General features: G+C 40.1%; 1 protein-coding gene across 7 annotated transcripts in view; it reads left to right on the top strand.

Annotated features, from left to right (window-relative positions):
• LOC125770405 (protein furry) overlaps window positions 1–16,944 on the top strand; it is a 39,665-nt gene extending 22,721 nt beyond the window's left edge. For 5 of the 7 annotated variants that reach the window (XM_049439915.1, XM_049439911.1, XM_049439913.1 and 2 more), the window contains 14 exons: window positions 971–1,090; window positions 1,209–1,342; window positions 1,510–1,608; window positions 1,767–1,898; window positions 2,101–2,269; window positions 2,567–2,669; window positions 3,251–3,704; window positions 4,365–6,164; window positions 6,296–6,721; window positions 7,737–7,811; window positions 8,082–8,111; window positions 12,353–13,770; window positions 13,902–14,164; window positions 15,625–16,944. In XM_049439915.1, the coding sequence (XP_049295872.1) occupies window positions 971–1,090; window positions 1,209–1,342; window positions 1,510–1,608; window positions 1,767–1,898; window positions 2,101–2,269; window positions 2,567–2,669; window positions 3,251–3,704; window positions 4,365–6,164; window positions 6,296–6,721; window positions 7,737–7,811; window positions 8,082–8,111; window positions 12,353–13,770; window positions 13,902–14,164; window positions 15,625–15,983 (5,582 nt within the window). In that variant the 3' untranslated portion in view covers window positions 15,984–16,944. The remainder of the gene's footprint in view (window positions 1–970; window positions 1,091–1,208; window positions 1,343–1,509; window positions 1,609–1,766; window positions 1,899–2,100; window positions 2,270–2,566; window positions 2,670–3,250; window positions 3,705–4,364; window positions 6,165–6,295; window positions 6,722–7,736; window positions 7,812–8,081; window positions 8,112–12,352; window positions 13,771–13,901; window positions 14,165–15,624) is intronic. The other 2 variants (XM_049439917.1, XM_049439914.1) reach the window with 1 other exon arrangement.
• The last annotated feature ends 3,663 nt before the right edge of the window (window positions 16,945–20,607 follow it).

The following is a 20,607-nucleotide window of genomic DNA, read 5'->3' as shown; positions in this document are numbered from 1 at the left end:
TCTTTATGGAGTACTAGCTTACCCGGCAAACCTAGTTTTGCCCTTAAACATGCCTTTTGTATTTGAAGCAAAAATTTTGAGTGTTCCATCTTCATTCGTGTGGTATTATTAGAGTGGCGATTAGAGAATATCGATGATTAATTGAAAATTCTTAAATTATGACCATTCGTAATCCAAATCACATTCCCAATCAAAGCAAATTTTCTTCTTTTTTTGTGGCTTTTCTTCTTCTTTTATGCTACTTCAGAAGGCATTTCAGGCTTTCTTTGACGATTGAGATTGCATACAATGTCCTTCCGTGTAAGGCGCCGATTCCACATGTTACACTGAGCCGCAAATCACTAAATTGCATTTTATAATTATTCCAACACTTGCTTTTTACTTATTTATCTTTCACTTTACGCTTTAATGAATACAATTGCACAAATAAATCGTCATATGTACCTACTTTGATTGATATATTCGTTAGAACTTTTTTTTTCAGTACCAAGTGTTCAACATTATTCGTGTTGGAAAAATGGCTATGCCTACTTGATAGCTCCCGTAGCAAAAACAGAAAAGAACTCATAATATTGGCCAGAGGACACCTAGCGAAACGAAAAATAGCGGTAAACCTATTCTCATACCTAACAAACGTTTAGCGAAAATTTCAAACAAATCGGTTCAGCCGTTTAAGAGGAGTTTGCACACTAACACCGCGACACGAGAATTTTATATATATAGATTATATGACGATAACGATGAACTTTATTTTGTGCTGTTGCTTCATGATGATAAAGATTTCTTTGCATATTAATGGTTTAAATAATGGTAAAAGAATCTTAAAAAAGTGATTCAACTATTTTACTATGTTTTGATTTTAATTTGAAATCATTATATAAAATAAATTAAACTTCATGTAAAATAATTTGCTTTTTAAATTTTTCGATATTTTTTAATCATTTAATCCATTTCGTATTTCACTTTGCAGAATCAGATAAAATAGGCACATTAGATGCAGTACTGAGTGGAGCATACTCTCGATCTCAGATGTATTTGTCTCGTCAGATAGCACGCCTTCGTCCGGAGCTAACAATGTCGATGTTTTCTGGTAAGTTATCCTTTGCTACACACAAAACCAAAATACAATACTGTTTACTTACATTTCTTCACAAGATTAGTATCGATGTGAACTGCTGGATTGATTGACGCTTTTCTTATACTTCCAGAGATAACATATCGATTTCAAACGGCACGCGCCGAATCGCGGGCACTATTGCTACAGTGTTTGCTACCATGGTTGGAAAATGTAGAGCTCGTAGCTTCGAGCGTTCCGCCAGCGACTCCACTGTCTTACATTATGGTAATTTTTTGTTTGTTTCTTCTGCTAACAACCTTGAAAATTATACATCCTACCGATATTGTGCTGTAAATAAACACTGTTTTTATTTACATTTAATTACAAGTAATGTAGAAGTTCGCCGGATACACTAAGCTGTGATACGTTTTTGTGTTCTTTTTACTTATTAGTATTATCCCGATGCGGGCACAAGGGGACGCCGCGAAGGTTCTGGCTCGACCGAGGCAACAGAGATGATACTGAACAATCTGTTCTACATTACAGCCAAGGTAACAGTGATGACTTTTGTAGGCTTTGTAGAGAAAAAAATGTAATAAAGCTTGTTTTTTGAACGATATCTTTTCTTCTTTTTTTCTTAATAGTATAACAATGTCCTTATTTAAACGTGCTTATACTTCATACTTACTTTTAATTTCCTTTTTTTAAGTTTGCCGATTCACATCCCTACATCGAAGAGCTTTGGGGCACGCTATGCCAGTTTTGGCCCAACAATCTTAAAGTCATACTGCGCTACTTGCTCATCATATCCGGCATGGCACCGAACGAGCTGTTAGCTAATGTAAGTACCATTCGCTCCACTGAAAGAATATGCTAAGATGGCAAAAAAGTTGACAATTTGTGCGCGTGTAATGGAGGCGCCTGGTCCTTCACAATGCTAACGAAGTAATGTTTGCTGAAGATGAGGATGAAGAGCACACAATTAATTCCTTGGCCTCACGTTTTTCCAACCTTTAAATGTGTGTGTTTTTTTCTTCTATCAGGCAAAACGGGTTGCATTATATTTGGCGCGTTCATGCACCAACAGACTGCTGGACGAACTGATGAGCGAACTGCAAACGGTGGAAACCTTGAACTGTTTAATTGAGCGCACGGAAACGCCTCCATTTTACCGGCTAACGAGCATGAGAAAAGCCTCCAGCCACTCAGATGGTAAGTCTAGAATGGCATTTAATTAGTGGAACTTAGTAGAACTTGCCGTTAAACCGTCGATAAGAAGAATGATGGTCAGCTGGGGGTGGCCCAATCCCACGTTTGCCTTGCGGCATCGTTTCGGAGCAAAGATTGAAAATTGACCGTTGATGATTTCCTCCAGCAAATTAATTTTCAATTGAATCTGTGGTAATGAAGAAATGAAAGAGAGGGAATGAGAGAGGGAGAGAGAGAGAGAGAGGGGGAACGAAAGAAAGAATAAACAAAACAAACTTTTCCGCGCTCTGCTATCCGTAGGTCCGGCTTCCGGCAACAATGATCCGAAAGTGCAGGATGTCGATGTAGAGAAAGGAACTATCCATACGAAGCGTCACAGCGGAGAGGATCCTATAAAATCTGGGTAAGAAAATTTACTTCCTTACAAAGATATTTAAATTGAAAAATCATGATTAAGAAAAAAAATTGTATTCAAATTACTTCATTATAAAAAAAGAAATTTTAGTAATATTTTTGTAGATAAATTAATATCGAAAAAAATCTTAGTTACTCACAGAAATGTTTACATTTGCTATTGATTTTTCTGTAACTTCGCTGTAATTCAATTATAGTTATAACCAATAATTACTCTTAACGTAGCTTTATTTTCTCACTGCTGCTAGCAGAACTGTTGCGTTTATTAATTTTCCAAAGTATAGCCTTTTAACAATCATCACAATGGTTTGGCCTGATGATGGTATTTATAAAAGTTAGTAAAGAAATGTTTAATGCTACACATCCTCACATAAGGGAGCGTACGGATACATGGGTGCTAATTAAACCCCATTCAGTTTGAACCGTTTACCGTGAACGTTCAACCTGCCGAGCATGATAACCAAACCGAGTGCGGTGGAAACGAATCTCAATTAACTGTACGTATTGTTTACTTATTACCGTACCGCTTCTTTTTTCTTTCTCTATGGTCATGCGCTCGCAAAAATGTAGCACGTGCAAATCGGACAGTGCGCTTCGAACGTTTGCAAATGCCTATCGGCCGCCCCGTGGCAGCGATAAGATACGCACTGCATCCGGACCGTGTGTATTGCCACGCCACGAGGACGTAATGATGATGATGAACGAACCGGAAATGAACCAGGAGGATAATTTCGTGCAAATACGCACGGAACAACCGACCGCACCCCATCCACTGCCGATGCCCGAGTACGGTGGATACTTTGCGCCGCTTACCGAGTTTCTGCCGGATACGAACATTCCCATCAGTGGGTTTCACCGGTGCAATGTGGCTGTCATGCTGCTGACGGACATCGTAGTGGATGGTATACCCGGGCTGGACTGGACGTTGCATGTACCGCTCATGTTGCACATTTTATTCCTCGGTCTAGATCACACCCGTAGAATTGTGCGGGATCATTGTAAGAAGCTGTTGCTGAATTTGCTGGTAAGTAGTATCAATAATTATGTTACTGTTATGAAGCCAAAGGTATTATGAGTAAATGTTAAACGCCAGAGGCTAATCATTCGCTGTCGCGGAAGTTCCGTGTCGTAAATTATATTAACTAAACTAAATATCTAAGTTATCTAAAGACCAACTTAATGTTAAGTGGTTTTGAAGATTTTTCCTGTAAATGCAAAAGAGCGTATCGCTAGTCGGCACAGAGAGTGAGTTAGTTAAAACACTAAAGATTAGCGTAGTGCAATATTTTTTATGAATCTCAAAAGAGTAAGTGAAAGATCCAAATTCCTATAAATACTCTTCCAACACCATTTCTGGCTTACGAGACTTGTTTTACCACGTAGCTGGATAGTCAGTCCTTGCTACGGGATGGACAGTCCGAATGGGATTTGATCCCCGGTTCTGCCGTGTGGACCGACGCCGTTTATCACATACACCACCAGGCCGCCCCGATCCCATAGCGTATGGGATTTTAAAAGCCATTTCTAGGTACTAAATGGAAGTGAGAAATTGCTTTTTCACGGTTGTAACTCCCAGTCGTTTGCTATCATAAGTTGTTAGTGCCGCTATTAGGATGATTCGCCTCTTACTATCTTATTGCTTTCCTGTTTATCGTAATATTAACGTGATCCAATATGTACGTAGATTGTGCTGGCAGAACATAACGATCATTTGACGGTAGCGAAGATACTGCTGAACAGTGATACATCCAAGCTGCGGTTGGGCATTGTAGTACCGTCCCTGCCCGTGATTGATCACAATTTTACCGAACCGGACCAAGAGTTTGATAGCTACCTGTTTGGGTTAAACACCAGCACGGCACAGCAATCGATTCTTTCGCCCGCCTCGAACCAACCGAACGAGGAAACGCCTACCGTGCCGATGATCGTAACGGAGGAGAATGCACCGCCGCAACCGGGGCCCACCATGCCGACGGCACACGTCATCAAGAGCCTGATCAAGTTCCTTTCGAACGAGAGCAGTCAACAGCAGCCGCTGTGGAACTACGAGGACATAACGGCGAAAGTTTGGAGCATAAAGTCGGCGGATCAGTTGCAGTGCTTCCTGCGACATATCGTGAAGGCGTTCACGGACAGCTATCCCCACGCACGGATCCCGGAGCGCTGGGCACAGACAGCGTTGCAACTTGGGCTTAGCTGCTCGTCCCGCCACTATGCTGGGCGCAGTCTGCAAGTGTTCCGCTCGCTTAATGTACCAATCAACTCGCGCATGCTGTCTGACATTCTGTCGCGGCTAATCGAAACCGTAGCCGAGCAGGGTGAAGACATGCAGGGCTACGTAACGGAGCTGCTGCTCACACTGGAAGCTGCCGTCGACAGTCTCGATTCCGACTTTCGCCCACTGGACGTGATGAAGGACATCTTCAAAAGTACGCCAAATTTAAACAACAAGGAAGGTGTGGTATCGAGTATGTACAGCGGAAGCAAGCGGGCAGGTGACGGTGGCATTGGTGGTGGATCACCTGGCCAAAGTTTGCACAATGCGACCAGTGGCGGACATACGCGCAGCACCAGCTACTCCATTTCGTACTGTTCGCGTAAGGCGGCCAACTCACCGATCGACAAGCAGATTGAGCTGCGCAATCGGAATGCAGCGCTAGAGATTGAACGCAATGCGGCTAAGTTTGGTGCTGGTCAAACGTCACTGTCCCGGTCGCGCAGTGCCCAAAGCTTGAAGCTGTTGGGCGATACGGCAACACAGGACGATAAGATGACGATACTGGCGCAACTGTTTTGGCTCGCCGTGTCCCTGCTGGAGAGTGACTACGAGCACGAGTTTCTGCTGGCGCTAAGATTGCTGACGCGCGTACTTCACCGGCTGCCACTGGATAGGCCGGATGCGCGTGATAAGGTTGAGAAGCTACAGCAACAGCTAAAGTGGTCCACTTACCCGGGAGTGCACGCATTACTGCTGAAAGGATGCACACATTCCGGGACGTACGAAGCATCGATCGCTCTTCTGTCGCAGCTGACGCCCCTACTAAATCTGCCCGTGTGTGATCCGACGCAAAGCTGTGCTTTTCCAATGAACGTGATCGCTCTCCTGCCGTACATGCTGCTACATTACGAGGACGCTAACGAGATTTGCATCCGGAGCGCTGAGAACATTGCCCAAGTTGCGTCCGAAATGGGACTAAAGTTGGAGAATCTCGGCACGGTTATGACGCTGTATAGTAGGAAGACGTTCAGCAAGGAGTCATTCCAGTGGACCAAATGTGTGGTAAAGTATCTGTACGACACGTACGCCCATATGGGTCTGCATATGCTCGCATTCCTGACGGAGATACTAGAGAAGGGATGGGTACAGGTACAGCTGCAGGTGTTGAGTGTGATACACTGCATGCTGCACTATGTGGATCTGTCCGCCGTCACCATACAACCGATTGCTGGCGATATGCTGAGGATAATATCAAAGTATCTGGATGTGAGTACTTTTGTTTTATTACTAGAAGTTGTACTGTACTTATACGGAAGTGTAACATTCACATTGATAACACATTGATAACATTCCAGTGATTTGATATTTTATGTGTGTTACTATGTATATTCCATCAGAGTCCCAATTGGAAGGAAGCATTGAAGATACTGAAGTTCGTGGTGACACGAAGTTCCAGTCTGCAAGTTGTACCGCAATCGTCCGAAGTTACCAGTTCATCGTTTGCTAATCTGCACGGAAGTTTTAGCGATTCGGAGGTATTCTGCAAGAAGGAACTAGCCGGACGAACAATGGAGTTTTCGTTCGATGTCTCGCAAACTCCGCTAATAGGACGCAAGTTGTTGCTAAAATCCGATAACGAAACTAACACAACTTCTGGGGCCCAAATCGGTGCTAAAGGTTTCAATGGTTCGAGCAATGTTACCGGTGGAGGTGGAGGCCATTACGGACACGCCGGAACACCGAACTCACCACGCAGAAGTGCGAGTCTTTCGCCGGCAGATACTGCTCCACTGAGCGGATGGAAACGGCCATGGATGTCACAGGTAAGCGGTTGTAACGGTTTCTATACACCGTGATCAATAAGATTTATATTAACCGTGAACATTTTCATGAACTAAAATAGTAACGGAAACAACGTATGATGAATTTCTTGGGGTATAACTTGGGGTTATTTTTGAAAGTACTATTTCTGTGGATTATTTATAGCAAATGCTTTTGCATGACTCCCCCAGTTTACTTTCACCAGCAACCGTGAACGTTTTTCAATGTGTTGTAGGCCTGATGCACTGATTGCATGGGATTCCTTAGTGATTCTAGTGGGATGATATTGAATCTCTTTCTCTCTTGTTGGCTTAACAACCCTTAAGGTCATGCCGGCCATATATGGCTTTCGAGACTTATTTTTACCACGTAGCCCGATAGTCAGTTCTTGCTAAGGGAAGCAGGTCCAGGTGGGATTTGATACCCGGTCCTGCCGGATTTGCTATTAGATTATCCTTTATTTATTATTATTGGATACCAAACAATAAATCAAAAAACATGAAATTAGTAGAGCTCGGAACCCATCCTGGCTTCGTTAGGAAATCTGTTAAGTTCCCTTGCACCACGTCTGAACAATGTTCGCAATGTGTGCAAGTGCGTCGTCTTGCTGGAATATATAATAATAACTTCCATAGAGCTGTTGCAAGCTTTGTGCAACAATTTTCTGCAAGATTTCTATTTCTATCCATCGTTAATTCTTACCTCTTTTCTATCCATCGTTAATTCTTACCTCTTTGATCGATGGAAATCGCGACGCTTACAAATGCCGCTTGAAACCATCAGTGAAGCCGTACTCAGTGGCTGCTTCAGGACAAACAGTTTCTGATAGTGGAAAAGTTTTTGATGGTGTTATAATTAAAGTTATGTTTAATAAAAAGCCGCTTCGTTTCGAAACGAACACAAAGAAGTATATTCGAGCTTATTGATCACGGTGTATGTAATGCTTTGTTACTTAATTTTATTTTATTTATGCAAACTCTTAAATGTATTGCTAAAATTATATCATCTCTCTTCTAGGGTCGCGTCCGGGAGTGTTTGGTAAACCTTCTAACAACTTGCGGACAACGTGTCGGTCTACCCAAGAGTCCTTCGGTAAGTCAAATTGTTTGGATTATTTATACTTTTTTTAATGAACTAAAAATTGAACTGAATGAAATTAAATGAAATGCTGTGCGCAGGTTTGATATATGACCTAACTAAAGATTGAAAAAGAAAAAAAAACTAGTAACGAAGGATGAATTCCTTTCCCGAACATGAAATTGCTCACGCGAAATGGCGTTTCTAGTTGTGTAATTTATTGTTATTATTTTCTTCTTTTATTCATATAACATTGTCTAAACCTGTATATTTGATATCGTAAAGGATGATATCATAAGCTCATTGTATTCCAAGGTAATGAAACACATTTACTTCCTACTATCTGTCTCTCTCTCTCTCTCTTTGGACGTAAGTGCTTCACGCATTTTCTGCAATTCGCTTCAGCTGAACGTTTTGTTTCTATTGTTTTCCTTTACTTCAGAGCTCATGTGTTATTATGTTCTGTTTTGTTTCTATCATTGTGTTTTGTTTTAGAATTATCCCATGTGTACCATGAAATGGGAAACTTGGTAATGTGAATCTAGTAACTTAAGTTTTGTCGGTATTGTTCTTAAGCTATAATTTTGTTCTGTTGTTTCGTTTTTAATATTCCGTAATACGGTACATGAGCTTTTGCCTTCGTATGTAAACATAATCACAGTAATTAGTTTTAGGAAGCACATTAACGCAAGACAACGCAAGACACATTTGTCTGTGTGCTAGAGACTTTGGTGCTTATGGTCTACATTCATCACCAAAAACGCTCATCATCTGTAGCTGCAAGTTCTGTGCTGTAATGGTTAATTGTCTCAAATTCATGTGAAGCATCTGTGAAATAATTTCCGTTTTCGCTTCAACAATCATCGTCGAAATTTGACGGCAAATGAACCGTACGTAATGAGCTTGTGCAGAGCGATACATTTATCAGAAAGCACTAATGATAAATATCTTCAATAACCGCGCCGTATCAAGCTGTGGCCCCAAACAGTGTGGTCGCTGGGCGTGTAAAATGTTTCTTTGCCAATGCTTGCAAACGTTGCTGACGATGTCACCCCAACGATTGTCCGTAATTCCGAGTAGTGTATCCTAAAAATGGAAAGTTAACAACAACCGAAAAAAGCACGCTTAGAAACATTGGTCGCGTTGGTAATTTGTCGATGTGTGTTCATTCGTGTCGCTGTTGTAAAATTGAGCTTCACAAAGACACTTTGCATTTGGGGAAGTGGTGCTTTGTACGCTTCTTTTTTTTTGGTTTGATTCTTCGCAAACGGTTCTTCAGAAAAGCAGCGTGTTGGAGATGAAACGCTGGTGCTTGACACAATCGGATTTTCCAGCGATATGCATTCTCGTGTCCCTATTCAATCTATGGTTGGAAGAGCGAATTGTGCAAATGCTTCTTTACATTCAACACTGATATGTAACGCGTGTGGGACGATATTTCCCGCATGGTTTAGAGTGGTGAAGTGTGCCCAGTTTTGTTGTATCGTCACGCCAACCACGGACTTTAATGGAATGCCGCGAAAAGCAAAGAAAAAATGTTCCTCGATATTAGTCTAAGCCTGGGGGAAAAATTGGCCAACTCTAGTAACAGTTTCACGAAATAAAGAGAAGGGCGCTTCTATATGGTACCAATAGCAAAAGGTTTGCTTATACGTCACTGACGGATGGCACATGAAGACAGATGAGTGATGGGTGGTCGCTTTAATAAAAAAAGTGGAACTTGCAATGTAAAGGAAAGTGTACAAAAATTGTGCTTGTGCAATTGGCGAAAGTCTTTTAGGGCGGATGCGACTTGCTGCTGGAATAGACTTGATGAAAGTTGTTTATTTTTATACTAGGAGTCGCGTTCACATTTCTCAATGAAACAGCTTGAAGTATTTAAAAAGTAAATAAGTACAAAAATTAAAAACAATTAAAGTTTCATTAATTCAATTTTACACGCTTTAGTAAACAAAATTATGGAAGTCTATTATTCTTTTGTGCAAACGGTTGGCATACGCTTGTCCGGCATACAGGGTTGGATGTTGGATGTCATTAAATATGTCACGTTTCGTATCGGTCATTAGTAGCGGGTTTGTTTTTGCTCTTTTTCGCAACTTCACTTTCGGCAACCTAACCTTATTGACATGTATTTTTTTTTTAGCTGCCCTTTGTATGGGGTGACTTTTGACAAAAAAGCGACAAACCCTCCAAAAGCATTGCTTTTGTTCGGCTGAGTTTATTGATTGCTTAAGGTGTCGTTGTTCGCATAATAGAATCGTAGCTCACGCCTAGCTTCAGTCACATTGTTAACAATGAACGCCCCCAAAAAGGAGAATGAGTTTAGGCGTATGTCACTGTGATGTTTCATGTTTGCCAAAGATTGCTATTAATATATTTACGTATAGAATGAATCCTTACCACAATTTGCAGCTAAAAGTGTGATCATTATTTCTTCTTTTTTCGAACGTTCATTGAACCGTAACATAAATATATTGTTAAAGAGTGTGTAGCTTATCTCTTTTGCCAATAACAACTCGATAAGCTGATTTAAAGGCAGCTGTACATGGGGTTTTTTTTACGCTCGAATAACGAAAACGGTTTGTGAAATATTGTGTGATTTTCAAGCGATCAAATTTTTGGCAAAAGTAGAAACCACCAACGAGTGAAATCTACCAATAATCTGCCAACCTATCTAAACTGACCGAATGAAACATTTACGTGGCATCATTCATCAATACGTTCCTCTTGCAATTAATTGAGTGCTCGAGTACAGTATCGAATCGTTTCCCGGACAAACGACTGTTTGGTGAAAGACTGAAACGAGCAGAATCAAATGGTTGGTGCGGAAAGCGTTCCAGAGTAGACTTAAAATTCTCCAACCCCTTCCCACAAGATTAAAGTGAAAGAAAGTAAGGGAGAAATTTAATAGGGTTTTAGAAAAATCCCTACAATGATTGAAAAAGATTGATTTACCACTGGATTGCACAGTGGCCAATGCAATGGGGCTTGTGAAGTCCTCCGAGAGAATAGCCTACACCAATGGGAAGATTTATGATCATTGAACCTAACCGACACATTCCGATTCCGATGTGTAAGATTCATCCACGGATGACGATGTCCGGTTGAAAATTGAAAGTTTTCTTTTTCTTTTTTTGGAAATCGCCATACCAACCGTGAACCACTTTAAATGGAAGAGTAAATTGAATTTTTCTTCACCATTGCTTGATAGCATTCATGGCGGGAGGGAATTTTCGAAATTTGCCCAATTTCTTTTTGCAACGCTAGACAAGCTCTTTTGTAAGTTTTTGACACTATTAGTTGGTGGTAAGTTAGGTTGTTAGTTCTAGCTATGGACAATTATTCTTCTTTTACATTCTGTTTTTTTGCGTTCATTGTTTGGGTAGCTTTTCGGTTTTGCACAACTATTTCTGTTTCCGATTGTTGCGACGATGGTAAAGAATGGATCACGGTTACGGTTCAGTGGGTGGAAAATGTAGGAACACCGTTTTACCCATAAAAGAACCATTGCACTGTGCCGTACATTTGGCAGGACAATGTAGAATGGGAACGAATTCAAAGCTTGAACCAGTGGGGTACGATTGCTTCTTGTTCTGCTTTTGCTTGTGACTGTGATAAGTTTGTGTCTTTTTTTCGATGTTTTTTTTGTTTGCACACAATCTCCTACAAACCATCATTCGTCTTAACACCGTTAGTGAATGGAAGGTTTTAGGTGACAACTTGCACAAATTTCGCTAATGTTGTGGAAATGTGCAAAAAAAGAAGAAAAGAAAAAAAGGGAAAACCGTGTGGATTAAGCTTTACTTTTTTATTGCCACTTTGAAGCTTTGATTGTGACTAAGCCTTGCCTGTGTTCTTTCCCCTTTTTGCATTGATTTTTCTTTTCTTTCTGGGCGAGACAGTGACGGTATGGGCCAAAAATTTGCAGCATCCGAAAACTTTGGTAGATTTGCAAAATTTATGAGTCTGTCAACAATGGTAACAGCGGGCAGCAAAGGGCGTTTGCTGGTTTTATGAGAAATAAAACAAAAAGTTTCTATAAAGCGGTATGATAAGAATGCATTAAAGATCTGGCACACAGATGGCTGAACTTCCAGAGCATGAACTTTCAAAAATGTTGTGGAGTGACACAAAAATATTAGGTGCAAAATGATATCATCGTCATTAATAATAAACTGAAGTTTTGTTTGGTTTTTTTGTGGAGTTAAAATATGGAAAAGTTCTAATTAAAAAGTTAGGATGAAAATTGTCAAATGTCGCCTTAGGTACTATGGGACGCTTGAGCCAAATGCTAGACATGGTTAGTTTGCAACAGATCATTTGTGTTTAAATTGAGTCCACTTTTGTCATAAAAAGCTATAGTTGTAGTCTTCTTGCACACTCTCAGCACACACACACACAAAAAAACATATCGACGGTGCAAAAACAAAAAATGTATTAGACACACTCAATGTATTACCCGTCGCTCATTGTATAACTCCCATCATTGTTTCTGCGGAGGAAGAGACAAAACCCCGAACAGTACTATTAATTCCAAACGATATATTGTTCCACAGGTCATCTTTAGCCAATCGTCCGATCTGCTAGAGCGCCAATCGTCTGCCGCATCCAGCACGGACGAGACGTCCGGTGCACAGCAAGATTTAAGCGGCGGTTCGAAACGCGACGACGGTGCACCAGACTTCGGTGTGTTTAAGGACTTCGATTTTCTCGAGTACGAAAGCGAAAGCATCGAGGGTGAATCGACGGATAACTTTAACTGGGGCGTACGACGTCGTCCACTGTCCGAGGGTGAAAATGAACCACACTCACTGTCCGCCAGCGGTGGTGGTGGTCTTACTGCTGGTATGCGAACATCCCATCCAAACATTGACGAGAGTTTGAGCGAGAAAACACCCGTCTTTAATCGCCGCAAGCGTCCGAACGCGGATGATTCATCGGACGAGGAAGTTGAGTCGGAATCACCGCTCGACGAAGAACCGCGTCCCATCTTTTCCAAGGCGGCGTACCTTAGTGGACCACCGACGAGCTTAAGTTTGCGTGAACGGCGCCATCGGCGGGATTCGGTTTCGCGCAGCGATACGAGCGGATCGAGTGCAGGTGATCTCGGGGATATTACACCGTGCAATGCATCACCTCATCTGCCCGGGATGCATCCATTCCGTACCGGAGCGATACGGGACGAAAGTGTCGATGTGTGGCGTCGGAATTTGGTGGGACTGCTCGTAAACCAACCGTCGTCCCATGCGCCTGATTTACTGAACCAAATGTTCCGACTGATTAAGGAGCTGACGGTACGCTCGATCGGGATTTCCAAGGAGTGTATGCGATATTTCACTGGCTGTGGTGTACAGCTAGGACATCGTATTTCGGTCCTGTCTGATCTGCTGGCAACGCGCGGTGATCCACCGAAAATCTGGTACCATCAAAGCCTTGCAACAACGCCACGGCTATTCGAAAACCTTCGGTACGGTGTGTTGGAAGTGCAGGAGCATCTGGAGACGTTTTTCGACCGCAAAGAGACCGTACTGGACAGTTTGGACGAAGTGAAAGCATCCTGCAAGTTGGCTCTCTTTACGTCGGACATTGATTCGGCAAACGAAGGTACAGGAGGTTCCAGTACGGTCGTGTCTCTTTCCACCTCAACTGATCCGGCCACGGCTGAACTGTTGCTAGATTTGGGTCGTGGACTGTACAAGCTGATGTTCCAGTTGCTGCTGCTAATTGAATCGGATCATAAAATTGCCATCAGTGTAGTGCAGAATTTGCGACAGAACGAGCAAATGCAAGATCTTTCCAACCTGTACATGTCCGTCCGGGGTGCGTTGTTACGCTGCATCGATGATGCGGAGATGGAATCGCTCGACACATCCACATCGACCGAGGGTGAAAACACACCAACACCTTCACCGGGACTGCCGATGAATAACAGCGAGTTCGAGAACATACTAGTAGAGCTGATCGACAACCAACGGTAAGCATTTATGTTTTTGTTTAAATTTTCCACACTAAAGTAATATTGGCTGTGGGAAATAAAAATAATGTTTATTATATTTATAGCTGACATTTTTCGTAACCTTTTTTTTATCCTCTCTATATTTACAGGTGGTCGGCAGCGATAAATCACGTTAAACAGCACAAACAAATGTCGAACCATTCGGCATCGAATTACAATCTGCCCGGCGGTGGTGGTACTGGCGGTGCTAGTGGTGGAACCGTTTATACCTCGGGCAATAACACCGGTGGTGTGTCTGCGTGCGGTGTAGGTGACGGTCTGTTCAGCAATCTTGGCACGGAATTTAAAACCGTCGATGATTTATCGATCATATTAAATGTTTACGCCCATAGGCTGACGAAGGATAGAAACGGTAAGCTTTAAAGGGATTTTTGATTGGGAATTGGGAAGCATATCTTGGTTAAGAGCGAAAATCTTGCATTTCTGTAGGATATTTTCCTCACAAGTATTTTCTCTGTTATTTTTCGTTTCGCGTTATTATTCTTCCTGCCTGATATTTTCTGCATTGTGTGTTTTGGTGATTGTAGAAAAAATCTTGAAGCTTATATGAAGCTGTTTGGTTTTCTTTATGTGGTACTACTGAATTCTCTTCAATTTGCTGTCCATTACTACATTCGACAAGCGTCACTTTTAAGGGAAGTGTTTTTTTTCCTTCATCTCACGTCTTACTCCAAAGTTGAAATCCAATAAAATGCACCCGTTCGAACTCTGGGAATAAAAGTGTAACGTAATAGATTTACGTTTCCTAGTTGGGTCACCGCTTCGCTCCGGACGCTATTTGCAACGTTTAAGCTAAAGGATGTGTACCCTTGTATTTGCTGACCGTGTACAAAACGATCCATAAAAACCTTCCTAAACCATTCTTGTGGAATGAGGTTCACTACCCTTCACTAGGGTTTAGTTTTCCTTTGTGTTCGTTAAAACGTTTACAACTGTTCATTGTATTGCTTGGCGAAGCTTTAAATTTTTTCATTAAAAATGAACACAGTTGGGAAATAGGAGAAGGAACGTAAAAAATTGGTATATTCCACCTATTCCAGCAATGATTTATATGAACCTTTTTTGGGGTTTTATTATGTGTGTTAAAAACGAGGATCGGATGTACTATTACAACTAATAACGTTTAACAAGCAAGATGTAGCAGTAGTAGTAGTAGTAGCTGACAGTGTCTTCCGGTTAAGGTAACTTCATAAATATCATTTAGAAACCTTTTGCTGACTGCTGACGACAGTAATTTATTGCTTCATTTATGTAGCACAGTGGGAAAGGTTGTAGAATGACACGTGTGAGTCGTCCTCTAAATCAACCTGTGGTTTGGTTTTTGGTTTTCTTCCTCTATCGCTCTGTCCTGGATCTTAATATGTGTGGATTCGGTTTGGTTGCATTTGCATGTGTAATCCGAACTATTAGTGTAATGTAGAGTGTTTAAAAAATGATGTCTAATATGTGTTTGTCGTTCAACGTTCGCGAGCGACGTGTTGTTTACTGGATGTAAACATGTTCTCTTCATGTGATTTCGTTACAATTTTAATTATAGTTACTACATTTACACTTCATTAGTTTCAGAACTTTAATGTTATATTAATATTCAATATTAATTTTTCCTCCGGTCATTTGCGATTTCGTTTTGGAGTTTAAACGTATAGCACAGGAGTGCATTAACCGTATAAACTGTAAATTATTGGTTTTGATTTGTTTATGAAATCTTGTGGGGGAATTATTTACCTAACAAATGACGCAGGTTAAATGGTGGAATAACGCAATGCAATAATCGGAACATTCATAACGCTTCTCACTTCACACCTTCAACAGATGTGTTCATTGTGTCCCGTTCGGAGTTTGAGCTGAGTGAAATCTATCAGATTCTTATGGAAAACTTGCTGCACGTTTCGTCCGCCCTGTCTAACATGGAAATCAGCATGAAAGCCAACACAAGTTCCAGCTCCTCAACCGTAACAACGATGACAACAATCCCGGCCGTACACGGTACGGGCGGTGGAAGCGGTACCGGCCAAGGGAATGGTCATTCGGGAGGGCAGGGAAACGCTGCGACGGGTTCGTTAATCAACGCTACACAAGCCACCAATCAGCCCTTGCTAAGGGCTGTACCACCTGTACTGGCCCCGACTAACCCATTCAAAGATACAGTTGACATCATCACGACACTGTAAGCTGATTGACCGGGGCCAAACCGATGGATAATATACATCATAAGCTAACAGCATTACATTACGCTGTTCACTTGGGCACCCACAAAAGCACCGGGTTTTACATGCAAATTTGATTCCATTTTGCCGTCACATTTCAAGAACGGAGAATTCTTTGATTATCCGCCATAATTCCAACGTGTCTGACGCTTGTCATTCTTCTCGTCCATCTCGTCACGGCATACGGAAACGCTGAAGGAGTTTAGTTATGGTACGCGCAAAGAAATCAATTGATTTATTCGCTTCATCTTATGCGCGATGTTGTTTTTTGCCTCTTTGCTGGCGATAAAATTTAACGAGAATTGTGAGACCCGCGCACCAAAATATTCAGTCGCCCGTGTAATGTGATTTTAAGTGAGGATCAAACCGGAACCGGGCAATGAAAGTCAAATTTTTCCACACCGAATACCGGTTTCACTGGTAGGGCGACACCGGCAACACGAGCTTAAAACGAACAAAGCAGAAGATTGTCTAAAGGTGTGATGCGTTTTGATGGCCCATTTTCGCACGAACTCCGGTTCGAGCATCAGCAAATTCCATTTTAATAATTTACCCATTCGCATCCATCCATCACAAGCCGGATTCCGTGTCTGTGCTGTCTGTGTTTTAGTATTATTTATTAATTGTGACAATTGGCACCCTATGGCCGGCCCGACGCTGCTCCGAATGGAACAAAACAAACAATAAACTACTAATCAATGAAATCATTGTAGCATAACAGGAATGATTAAACAAATGAAAAAACAACAAAAAAATGAACAAAAGAGTGAGACACACAAAAAAAAACACACAACAAACAAAAAAGAAGCACACTCTGGCGTGCAATAACTGTATGAAGAATCTTTTGTTGTATTGTAACACTTTACACCACGATCCGATAAATAAACGGTGAATCTAAATGTGTTTGCAGAAGTTTCTATTAAAATTATTATTTTAATTATTTGTCTACAGCACAAGATCTGCTGAAGTGATTTAGTTTTATGTGTTGGGATTAAATATCACATTTGTAGGTTTGAAAAACATTTTAAGGCTATTTTAACAAGTTTAACAATTTAATGGAAACTTAACAAAAATATTATTTTCTCTTGTATGATGGTAAATGTCAATATGACAATCGAAATATCAGCATTCTATCTTAAATTATCTTATCTTATCTTATTTTAATTTGTATAGAACGGCCTGGCGGTTATTGATATTCAAAAATATTATATAGATTATTTTATACTAAAATTATATTTTTATAGAAAAAAATAATTTTATTTTATTTCACATTTAGTAATATTTCTTTTTGTAATGTGGACGTTCTTCCTTCGCCGATACGGCACGTCTGTTAACATGACAATGATAAGAATTGTTTTTTCGTTATTTCAACGATTATGATTTCGTTCGTGCCGTCGGACGATTTCTCCAGGCACGGTCGTGTTCATTTCATAGCGGAGAAAACATGTTCAAGAACGGATAAATATGTTTAGTATAAGGGGAAACAAAATAAACATTCATTTAGGGGTAAATTATTCAACCCCTGATGGCTTCCCCTAAAGATTTCACCTGTTTTTCGAAAATGTTCAAACAACTTTAGTAGAAAGCATTTATTAGGGGAATTCTGAAGGCGTTTGTTCACCGCTAGATGAACATTTCTCCAATCGTTTGTAGAGACTTCATTTGTAAGCATTTGGTCACGGGTTTTCCCCTAATGTAGGGGAAAATATTTCCCCTTCGGAAAATAAATACAAAATCGAACGAGGGGTGATTTTGTTTTTCCTATTCAACAGTTTGAAAAGCCGATTGTCCACCGTTTGTCAGTACGGTTGATTTCATTTGTGTCCATCATCAACAAGTGATGGATATTTTGCTTTTGTTTGTTGGCATCCTCTGAAAGGAACACAACCATGGTACGATTGGATCAGGAAAAACAAACTACCGAAATACGTAGCACAGAGAGGCAGAATGATCGATTGTTTCTTTTTATCCCTGAATGCGGTTCCGAAAGAACTAGTTTATTTGTTTGTTAGAAAACCAGGTCAGTAAGCAGCTTATAATGGTCTTTTATTAGGTTATTCACTGACTATCTCAAAATCCATTTTAACAATTAAAATGTTAAGATACTCTACTGATTGCTTTAAACCACACCACGGCACGTCCTTCGCTCCAAAGGAACAGAACATTAATGCGGTTCATGATTTCGTGACAGTTGTCGTTTCTCCCAATGGGGTCGAAGTTAATTTTCCTAGATGAAGCGCCAACACGTCGCTGAATACAACCGAAATGTAATATCCCCAGGTGACGTGGTTCTTAATGTAATCTGCCAGTTACAGATTCTGCTCCTGAAACTGTCTAGTGGAATATATTTACGCTCGTAAACTTTTCTTATTAGATGCATTTGCTTTCGATCGAATTTGTGTTCTCGGCTTTTTTTCCTGCTTCGGAATCATATCAACATTGAAGCTTTTAAATTGACAGCTTACATGATTATGTGTTTAAAATTGCCTACAATTTTTTTTAGGTTAGTTAATGCCCTCTGTTATGTAGACGTTTTGGCTAGACTGAAGCTAGATTTATATAAAATAATTCAATAGACAAATACACTATTCTTTCCGTTGTTGTAATCAGTTGTAATGGTTGCGATTCCTGTAATAGTTGTTGTGTATGTATTTGTTTTTTCATTCTACTCCAACATCTGATCAGTAACGTTTGTCGACAAGCGTACGAAGAAAAACTGATTAAGGAAGATTTTTTTTTCACTTGGGGTAAATCGCCGAGTTTTTTTCTTCTCTCTTTCTTCGTCGGGTGAAAAACAACGTACACCTTCTACGTTAAGGCACAATAATTGCTGTTGACGATGGTTTTTCGTTGAAAATGAAGCTGAAAATAATCCTCATCGCTAGAGCGCGGAGGCGTAACGATTGTAGCGTTATGTTTTTTTGTCGTAAGGTTTAGCAAAGCAAAACATTTATGTAGATAATTGATGATAACAATGGGCAATATTTTATTGTTTGCCGTTATCTTGTAACAGAATTTTGATATAAATCTTATCCTGCTTCAAAACAAGTTTACGAATACAAGAATATAGCACAATAGGTCAATATTTTTGATTGTTTTTAAAATATAAAGATAATATTTTTAATTTTTTTATGAGGAAACCAAAAGTAAGAATAGCAAAGCAGTTGCTGATAACTTAGTTTCATAAATCAGTAATTACATGTTGTTGGGAGGCTTTTATTTGAATCATCATTTCTATATAACGATAATGAAGTTACAATGAACCGATGGGATGATTTTCCGATTAAAAAATGGTACGAGAAAGTACGCCATTTGTGGGGCTTATCATTAAACTGAATTATTATTTGCAAAAGCGCATCACGAGCTGGGTTTTTGCAGCAAGTATCGGTGCTTGTCTTTAAGCTACGCAAAACAATGATGGTTGCGTAGTAATCCTATTGAAGCTGTACGTGTTGTGCTGTGGAAAATAAATTAAACACGCAATAGATGAGGCCATAGGATTGTGGGTGAAAATCCGATTAATCGAACGGTATGTTTTTATAGCATCGCCCTATCGCTACCGTAATCATATCGGATAACATCGATGAAATGTACTTTAATGTGATAAAACGTTTAAATTAACTGAACTGATGCACTGCATGAAAGGATAAAGGCTTGTAGACATGGAACGAAAAAAAAACTTGTAGCATTCGAGGACTAATCAAAGCAACGAGGAAATTTAATAATACCATTTACTGTTGGTAAATGAGAACAATTTATTTGCCCCCCAAAACCCCAAGTTCCCTCACTAGTTGCTCACTATCCAACTCCTTTATTCACTTTCCATTTAACAGACTCTTTTTGATGGACAATCTCTTTGTGATTGCAGACACAAAATTGGAAATCATCAGAAAAATTAATATTTCCTTACATTTCCCATTGTTATATATAAAAAATATTCTTTTTACACGATTTACCTAGCAAATAGATTATTTATTTATTTATTTTTAAATATATTTCCATTAGTCTAAATAATTTAATGATTCTATAAATATATCAAAAAAGTTTTTTTTTATCAGTGGCCGTTTAATTTTGTTATAAAAGGTTGAATATTGAACTTGATAAAGAAAAGAAAAATATTGTACATTAAACTGTATAAATTTTGTAATTTATTTAATAACTTATTTTTTATAACATTGAAGAATGTCACTTACATGAAGTATAATATATGTTTTTGTAACTGTTTCTTTTATTACAAAAAAAATGCAAGATTAAATGAACCCCCTTCTTGACATACTAATGCAAAATGTAAGCTTTCTTTCTGCTGCGACCTTTAACTAATTATGTTTAATAAACTCACAGGTCAACGTTACACGTTATCAAAACAAAAAACACAAAAATGGCAGTACATTAGCCACTACTTCCTGGTTTCAAATTTGTCTGTTTAGCTAGGGTGTACCGATTACCGCTTTCGCATTAACTACGCTTAATTTGACGATATCAACGCGAAGCAACACATCCTTGCCCTAGGTTGTTTATCAACACGTTTCCGTGTCGGTGGTGGAATTGTTGTGACCTGGACGAAATTTACTACGCAAACATAACCCAC

The sequence above is a fragment of the Anopheles funestus genome, chromosome 3RL (assembly GCF_943734845.2).
Source record: "Anopheles funestus chromosome 3RL, idAnoFuneDA-416_04, whole genome shotgun sequence".
NCBI classification, from domain to species: domain Eukaryota; kingdom Metazoa; phylum Arthropoda; class Insecta; order Diptera; family Culicidae; genus Anopheles; species Anopheles funestus.
This window is presented reverse-complemented; position numbering and strand designations above follow the sequence as displayed.